Source organism: Simochromis diagramma, unplaced genomic scaffold, assembly GCF_900408965.1.
Source record: "Simochromis diagramma unplaced genomic scaffold, fSimDia1.1 OVJJ01000753.1, whole genome shotgun sequence".
Lineage (NCBI taxonomy): Eukaryota > Metazoa > Chordata > Actinopteri > Cichliformes > Cichlidae > Simochromis > Simochromis diagramma.
In genome coordinates this window covers 7,183,617-7,192,415 of record NW_024387523.1, presented here as the reverse complement: position 1 = coordinate 7,192,415, position 8,799 = coordinate 7,183,617, and the positions used below count along the sequence as shown (strand labels likewise).

Genomic DNA, 8,799 nt, shown 5'->3' with positions numbered 1-8,799 from the left:
CGACAAACACATAGATGGTTATTTTACTGCACCTGTAAAAATGAGCCTTATGCTGAATGATCCTCCTCACTTACGGATCTTGCATTTGACAGTCCTTCAAGAAGCAGCAGCAGCAGCGCTGAACAATGCTGGTGGGATGAGAAGGTGCTACTCAGTGAACCGATAACATAGGGGTAACTCTCCCCTGCTACCAATACAACCTGTTGCCAGAACATCCGATAGTGAGCGTCCCGCCTCAGTGCCGCCTTCATTAGTTGGGAGGAAGACCGAGGGGGAGGAGCCTGCTGCCTGGGCTCAGTCACATCAGGGGTTAATACACTACATCGAGTGTGACCCATTTCATCCATGCATAGGTCTTACGGTAAATAATCTCTTAATCATGCTGAAAATGGCGTTTGAGTTGGTGGTATTTCTATATGTTAATATAGCATATCCAATACAGCTCACTATCAAAGTTTTTACACGATGCAACTCCATCCTTTGATGTCTGTTTTGTTAAAGATCCTTAAACTCTACTTGCAAAATGTATCCAGGGGTTATCTGGAGAGAATGACACGGTCTGAATGCAGGATGTTAAATAGGTTCAAAATAAATGTGTATCTGCCAATATGGAACAGTAAAATGCTGAATAATTGTGATAATTAACATTGTTCATTTTAGACGACCATGTAAAAGCTACACAAATGGTCAAAGCTGGAAAATATAAAACTGAGATATGATTAAGAAATGTAGCTTCTATATATTTTATTGTTCCTGGTTAGAAAAACTGGTTTTAGAACAAGGGTAACTGTATGAAGCAAATGCTTCAGTTAATAATTTTGGTTCTATTTTATTTTTAAAAGCTCCTTCATAATGTGCATTAATATTATAATAAATGTTATTGCATCTGAACTCCTGCAGGTACAGGTCTGTAAAAAGTACGCTGCTTTCATGAAGTGGTAAGTAGCAGCCAGGTGCCGCTAATCAAATGTGCTTAACTGATCAACAGCAAGTGTAATACATAAACACTGTTCAGATGTGTTAGCATAATGCTGAGTAGAGACATCAACAATGGTCTCAGAGAAGCCAATGTTTCTGCCCATCAGGGTTATAAGGCCATCGCCATACAATTTTAAGTCCATTGTTCTGCACTAAGATTATTCACAAGTGCAAAACATTCAGGACAGCTGCCAGTCTTCCCACGAGCGGATGTGCCAGCAAATTTAACCCATGGTCAGACCAAGAAATCCAGGACAATAAAAACCCCAGGGCCTCGGTTAGAATGTTAAATGACATGATAGTACAATTAGAAAAAGACTGAACAACTATGATTTTTTTGGAAGGGTTGCCAGAAGAAAGGCACAAAGCAACACAACTTAGGTTTGCAAAGATGGATCTGAACAGACTGCAAGACTTGTGGAACAATGTTGATCAAAGTAGATGTTTGGCCATAATTCACAGCATATCAGCACAACTACCTCCTACCAACTGTCAAGCATAGTGCTGGAGGTGTGATGTTTTGGGCTTGCTTTGCAGCCACAGAGTACCCTTCTGTATACCAAAATATTCTACAGCCAAATGTGTTCAACCTAAACTGGGCACACCAGCAAATCTACAACAGAATGGCTGAAAAAGAACAGAATGATGTTATTTAATTAATGCTGCCAAATGTAGTACAGTTTTTCAGGGGACTACACAGTCCTATGAAAGCTGTATAAAGCTAATCATTTCAAATATTAAGATAATTTACTTTAAACATTTCCCTTTTTAAGAATGTAGTAATTGGTTCTAACTTGGACTAATTAAAGGAGAAAAATATTTTAAGGAATCTGATTTCATTATTGCTATTTTTCAGAATACTTGCAAATTAGTAAATTAGACATTAAAAGTGTTTTTTGAGTCACAATAGTATTACGAATGAGTTATTCATCCATTAATAAAGGCTTAACAAAATAATGTAATAATCCCAGCTGATGAAACCATTAATAAAGCCACACAAATATTAAAGAAGCACCGTTAACTCGGCATTTACAGCAAACAACATTGTTGCGTTTTCTAATCATTTTAATAGAATGATTAGCAGATAAAAGTTAAAAATGGGAATAAAAACAGACATGGACAAGTACAAAAAATCTGTCTTTACTTCAAGAGTTCAGTACCTTTCTGTTCCCCACCGGGTGTAGGACTCTCTGGTTCCTCCAGGTTCCACCAGGAGGCACCAGAGCAGAACAAGAGCACAGCACAATACCAGTACAAAATAAAAGGGAATAGCGGAGAGCAAGAAAAGAAAGGCAACTTGGACATTGATTAAAGAAAATTAAGGAAAGCGAGAAGAAAGAGAAACATCTTATACTGCTCCAGAAAAGTGAAAAATGGGTATTTTTTTTCTTCGTTCTTTTGTTATTTGGTCTACTTTAAGGTCTCCTGCAGCTCAGAAACCAGAATATAAACATCAACAAATCAGACACTTACTGCATTGGCTCACATGCACCCCCCTCGCCCATCTTGATTTTTTTTTTCCATTTTTTTTTTTTTTTTTGAAAAAGGACTATGCACATCTGATATGACATGATGTCACTACTTGCTATGCCAACACCACCCAAAAGCACTGATTTCACAATTTATGATGTACTGCAGAGATAAAAAGAAAACAGCCGACTCAAACGCACTGTATAAAAACAAAACGTCATATCACCGAGACGCACGACTTCAACTCATTATTTTGATCATTGGCAGAGTCTGCGACATGTTCACAGCTGATGGAAGATCCAGACAAATGTTTTGTCCTAATATTTACAACTATTTCGACAGCATGATCCTCTGTGAAGTGCGGATGAAATCTCCGTCCGAGTCTCCTTTGGATTATTCAGCACTGGGTATAAAATGATACAAGAAGTAAGAGCCAAAGAGTGTGTGTGTGGATGCGCAGGAACTGTTAAAAAAAATTCGTACCCCAGCTGACACTTAAGATTTCACAATACACATGATGCTGAGGTTTTTACACTGCAATATAGTGATGTTTTTCTCCTTTTTCATTCACTTTCTTGCAGTAAAACAAAAGAAGAAAAAAAAGGCTAACATGTGATAGGGCAGTACTAGACTCAAGCGTTTTAGTAAGATGCGAGTCAAATAACGTATCCTCTATTCATTTAGCCTCACCGTACACAGTTGTGGGAATATTTTAACTTCGCCTTCCCCACCTAAAGTGTGTCTGTTTAAGTCATCACCAATATGACACATGAGTGTATCGAGTAAATCACAGTCAGAGTGGGAGCTTCCGTGCCAGTCAGTCACAAACTGTGTGAGGTAGTGTGTTGGTGTCAGTGCTTTGCTGGTTGGCAGGCTAGAGATCTGAAGGACTGTGTAGTTTTAACATTCATCATGTTTTGACTCCTGTAAGAAGGAAGGGGGTGGGGAGGTGGGGCAGAGGAGAAAAAAATAATTTGCCGAGAGTCACTCAAAGTGCTATATATAAGCATGAAAGTCGATGAGCGCGTTTCTCTGTGTAGTGAACAAGTAAAGGGCTAGTCAAGAGAAAGCTGGGCAAGTAGCTGACAAGACACACACAGGTCATTCGGTTAGATCAGTCTCTCTATTTGTCTGTAGGCGCCCCAAATCAGTGCTGCTCTCTCTTTTCTACTCCTCAGCTCTCATTGGCTGCCACCAGCTGGCCTAATCCTTGGCGCACAAACACTGCCTGGATGTCCTTGGTCTTGATGCAGAAGTCACAAGCCCAAACAGCAGCGCTCTCTCGAGTCAGCAGCCCATATGCTGGTTCCGTCAGACCCGTGCAGTCGCGGTGGAACCAGCGCTGGCACGACGCCTCGCAAAGGATGGCGTCTTGGTCGTCGTGCACTTCTGCCATGCAATGACCGCAAGGGAAAATCATCCCAGAGCTGCCGAGTTTTCCAGGGCCAGAGCCGGGCCCGGTTGAGGGGGCAGCAGGGCCAGAAGGGAGGGGAGACTGGGTGTTTGGAGTTGACGTAGAATTAGAGGGGGGATTTGGGTTGCTGCCGGGAGTGTTACCGCCATTGTTGTTGGTCATGTTGTTCTGACCTGAATTGGTGGCTGTATTTGACATGGGACCCCCAGTACCAGTAGTGCTGTTCTGTTGGTTGTAAGGGGTGGAGCCTGGTGCAGAGTTAGGTGGGGTTGACTGTTGCTGCTGCTGGGTAGAGTTGTTAGAGTTAGGGGTGTTTGTATTGCTAGGGGGCTGTAGCTGACTTGGTGTTGGATGCTGGGGCTGACCTGATCCATTCAAGGGACCAGTGGGAGAAGAGTTGGGGTTAGGCTGTGGTGGTGCTGACGGAGGCTGAACAGGCGTACTGGCATTGGGCTGCTGGACATCGGAGTGGCCAGGGAAGCCACCCCCAGGCTGAGGTGGGCCAGAATTTGGAGGCGGCCCAGGTGTTGTATTATTAGGAGGAGGGCCATTTGGATTCATGTTAAGCTGCTGCTGTTGTTGCTGTTGTTGTTGCTGCTGCTGCTGCTGAGGCCCAGGTGGTGCACCACCTCCACCGAAGCTCTTTCCATCCTCGTTGCCTGGCCCCGGTGGGCTGGGGCCAGGGTAAGGGCCATCCTGTGAAGGCGGGAACTGTCCTTGAGGGGGCATTCCTGGCAAGCCTCCCACCATATTGCCACCCGGGCCACCACTCATGCCTCCCATCATGTTCATCCCTGGACCTATGCCTCCTCCCATGGGAGGCAAGGGCCCCCTTGGGCCTCCACCACCAGGTAATGGAGGGCTGTTAAATGGGTGCCCACCCTGTCCGTGCTGCTGTGGAGGCATCCCAAATCGCGGGTGTGGTGGCCCCCCTCCTCCAGGTCCTCCCATACCTCCTGGCGACAACATAGGATTGAATCCTGGCCCTGGATGCATGGGTGGACTAAAGCTGGGTGGCATATTGAACTGAGAGGGGCCACCAGGAGGGAAGCCACCCGCTCCTCCTCCACCTCCACCGCCTCCACCCCCACCACCTCCAAAGCCAGGCATTCCTCCAAAACCTAGCTGGTTGTGGGGTCCAGCATTAGATGGAGGGCCGAATGGGGGCCTCCGTCCAGGCTGGCCACCGCCCGGTCCTCCTGGTCCTCCCATGAAGTTCATACCTCCAGTCATTCTGCTTCCACCTCCATACCCACCTCCTCCGCCGGCACCTGGGCTGGGAAGAAATGGAGCACCACCTGGTCCACCTGCCCCACCAGGTCTGGATGGGGATGCAAAGTCATCGTCAAACGGGTTGGAGGCGACCAGATGGTCCACCATGGGGGTAGGAGGGGGTGCAAACTCAGTGAGGTGGGAGAAACCCGCAGCCTAAAACAGAGAACAAAATACACAATGCATTCTTTCTTTTTTTGCTGCTTATATGAGACCAATTATTTAAATTCTCAGTCTATTAAATGTTTAGGTCAACCTGTTTACTGAGAACATTCTCTTTATTGTAGCAATGTAAATATAGTTTTGTGAAAAAGTATTTGTTCCCTTCCAGATTTATTTTTTGCATATTTTTCACATTTAAATGTTTTAAATCATACAAGTTTTAATATTATACAAAGATAACTCATGTTATCTTTGTAACATGTTATCTTTGTAAAAAACAAAAAAAACAAAAGAGCATTTTGTTTTTTTTAAGTTATCACCATTAAGTGTTTGCGATAACTGGTATTGAGTTTTTCACATCACATGTGAAGGAATTTTGGCCCACTCTTATTTGCAGAATTGTTTTAATTCAGTAACACACAAGGCAAGGTTTTTGAACATAAACAACCTGTTTAAGGTCATGCTAAAATAACTCAGATTCAAGTACAGACTTTGACTAGGCCACTGCAAAACCTGTTTTTGACCATGCACAACAGCAAGAGGTGGACTTGCTGCTGTGTTTTGGGTCATTTTCCTGCTGCGTAACCAAAGTGAGCTTGAGTTTCAGGGCATTCGTATTTTGTGGTTCCCTAAATTATGCCAGCTTCTCCAGGTCCTCAAGCAGCAAAGCAACCCCAGACCATCACACTACTACCACCATGTTTTCCTGCTGGTACAATGTTTGTTTTTTTTATGAAATGCTGTGTTAGTCTTACATCAGATGTAACAGGACTCAAACCTTCCAAAACAGTTTCTTTCATCAGACCACAGAATACCTTCACAAAAGTCTTTGGTGATGTTTTTTGGTAAATGTGAGACGAGCCTTTGTGGTCTGCAGTGGTTTTCTCCTTTCCCATGGGTACTGTTTTGCCCAGTGTCTTTCTTATTGTTGAATCATGAACTCTGACCTTAACTAAGACAAGTGAGACCTGTAGTTCTTTAGATGGTGTTCTGGGTTCTTTTGTGACTGAGGTCCCGGATGAGTCATCGATGTGTTCTTGAAGTAATTTTGGTAGGCTGCTCACTTCTGGGAAGGGTCCCCTCGTTCAAAGTTTTCTTCATTAGTGGATAATGGCTGTCACCGTGTTTCACTGGAACAGGCTGATAGATGTCACAGACTTTGTTTCTCAGCTATTTCTTTAGATCATGGACTTTTTTTTTGGCCTACTTGATTTTAGAATCAGGCACTCTATTTGAGTGATTTCTTGATTCAACAGGTTTGGCAGTAATCAGGCTTGGGTGTTGCTAGAGAAACTGAACTCAACTTTCCAAAGTATGCGGTTAATGACATTTAAATAATGATTTAGAATTAGTTTTTGTTTCTTTGTTTGTTTTTAATACAATTCCAGCAGACTTCGGCTAGCTTTGTTCTCCTAAGAAAAGAAATCATCTCTTAAAAACAGCATTTTAAATTTAGTTGGGTTATAGCTGTCAAATATTAAAATTTGTTTAATTATCTAAAAAAATTTGCATATGGCAAATATGCAAAAAAAATAAAATAAAAAAAATCAGGAACACAAGAAACAATTTTTCACAACACTGTAGATCGCCAATAACTGTCTAGGTTGGGGAAACCTGTCACTTGAACGAGTGACAAAACGTTTCTCCCACTCAAAACGTTACGTCCAGATGAACAGAATCAACTTTTAACAGTTTTTACCTGAGCCGTGGATTTCCTTGCCTTTTTCTTCTCCGGGCTCTTCATCTGTGAAGCTGAAAAAGAAAAACATGAAAGGGAGGGGTGGAAAGATGGAAACACCATAAGTTACAACAAACACAGCATCCATGTCTCATGCTTTTGGTTCACCACCATACTGTAGCAGCATCACATTTGGATTGGCCAATACCCCTTAGTGACAGATTGGAGCAGCTTTAGACCTAGGGCCTCTTTGTCAAGTCCAACAGTTGAGATGGATTCAATGATGGGACATAGACTGGCATGAGGACAAGATGCTAAACATCCAGGCGTTATCATCACCAAGGTTATGAAGCCTTGAATCGCAAATGACCCAGGCAGACCAAATGACCCAGGCAAGAGGGAGAGAGGCCGCAAACAGAGGCAGAAGAGGTAAGGTCAATGAGGGAGACAGGAAAAGACGAAGACATGAGAACGAGGAAACGGAATTGAAGGTACATTGATAGCAAGATAGACATGAACCCCGTTCACAGATCCACTCTGTGAGAAACAGCCACCACCGGAGACAGTCGTGAAGTTTACATATGGGGGAGGCGAGAAGGGATTTGCTAACAGCACCAGTGCAGCCCATTGCAGCGCAGTAATGGATGATTCCGATCTGATTTGGAGATGGGTGAAATTAATTCCTACCTCTGCTTCGTTTTCCTTGTCCCGCCTGTAGTCTCCCCGAGTCGGCAGCCATTGGCTAATATGACTGTCGGTGAAGTGGCAAATCACCGTTCATATGCAAGAAAAAAAAGTTAAAAATGACGACGTCTTGAAAGCTATAGGGCGACTAGGTGGATTCTGCCTTCAGGTCATGTCAGTAACGCTACCATTAATATCATCACAACATAAACTGGCACTTAGTGGTAACTAGATAAGCTGGCCCAGGTCTGCAAACTCCTTTCCAGCTGCAAATCTTTGGCCACGGTGTCTGTCACGCCGGGTTTTTGGTCACCAAATCACCGTCACTTAAGACTGAGCACGTTCACGTTTTTTTGCAAGCCAGTTTCTACTAGCTGAGTGAAACTGGTTGCTTGATACCTGGCTCTGCCTGCCAGTACAAGCAGCAAGTTACAGAGCAACCCCCTCCCTCTCTCTCAATGATCACTTACAGATGTGTAGCTATGACCAGCTAGCTAACGCAAGCTAGTTACTACCTTGGCTAACTAGCTAGCCACGTTACTCAGTGTGGCTAGCTAGTAGCGACAAAAAATCCGAGAGCGTGGTTCAGCTTTCTACATCCAAGTGTGAACATATGCACTCAATTTCACTCATCAAAGCATTTATGACTTAAAGAAATCGGTTATGTTTTTGAAAAAAAAAGCTGTTGTTTACTTTGCTAACATTAGCTTACTAGCTAACGTTAGCATGCTACTAATAGCCATCTTGCAGACTGTCTTGGAAGCAAACTGTACCCTTTCTCCGTTGCTCGCTCTGCTGTCCTTTAAATTGAAAATCTCTGGTGTGTCATTGCCAGCAAACCAGTCGTCACACGGTGTATGCTTGTCGGTTTCACCATTCAACTATAATTCATTCAAAAACGCAAATTTTGCCATAATTATCATGGCCTTCTATCGCAACCGGACAAAGAGGGATAAAGCGAGAGTATCGCGCACCGTGGAAGGTTCTATCTCAAAACCAATATGGGGGTGTCGAAAGGTATCCGTAATAATTATAAAGCGTACGTATAAGAATCTATCTTAAAAGACCACTTGTATTGCATAATATATGAGAGTTTAAGATGTTGTATCAGAAGAATTATCACTATTATCCTCGATATCCT

The 8,799-nt window shown here is 43.3% G+C and overlaps 1 protein-coding gene across 3 annotated transcripts; it reads right to left on the bottom strand.

Moving 5' to 3' along the window:
• Positions 1–2,025: 2,025 nt before the first annotated feature.
• Positions 2,026–8,638, bottom strand: pygo2 (pygopus homolog 2 (Drosophila)). Of its 3 annotated transcripts, XM_040019942.1 has the most exons (4): positions 8,432–8,638; positions 7,662–7,725; positions 6,996–7,048; positions 2,026–5,290 (listed from the first exon to the last, which is right to left on the bottom strand). In XM_040019942.1, exons 2-4 carry the CDS (start codon positions 7,711–7,713, stop codon positions 3,623–3,625), a joined length of 1,773 nt encoding a protein of 590 aa, XP_039875876.1. In that variant the 5' UTR covers positions 7,714–7,725; positions 8,432–8,638; the 3' UTR covers positions 2,026–3,622. The 3 variants fall into 3 exon arrangements, with proteins under 3 accessions (XP_039875876.1, XP_039875875.1, XP_039875877.1); XM_040019941.1 differs by having other exon boundaries at positions 7,662–8,638; XM_040019943.1 differs by lacking the exon at positions 7,662–7,725.
• Positions 8,639–8,799: the final 161 nt, after the last annotated feature.

What these genes read in the sequence shown, in the direction of transcription:
- pygo2 (XM_040019941.1), bottom strand. Translation starts at nt 7,713, where the DNA reads ATGGCTGCCGACTCGGGGAGACTACAGGCGGGACAAGGAAAACGAAGC. An exon ending in ACAAGGAAAACGAAGCAGAG is followed by an intron (nt 7,049 to 7,661) that starts GTAGGAATTAAT and finishes TTTCTTTTTCAG; the next exon opens with CTTCACAGATGAAGAGCCCG. An exon ending in CAAGGAAATCCACGGCTCAG is followed by an intron (nt 5,291 to 6,995) that starts GTAAAAACTGTT and finishes TCTCTGTTTTAG; the next exon opens with GCTGCGGGTTTCTCCCACCT.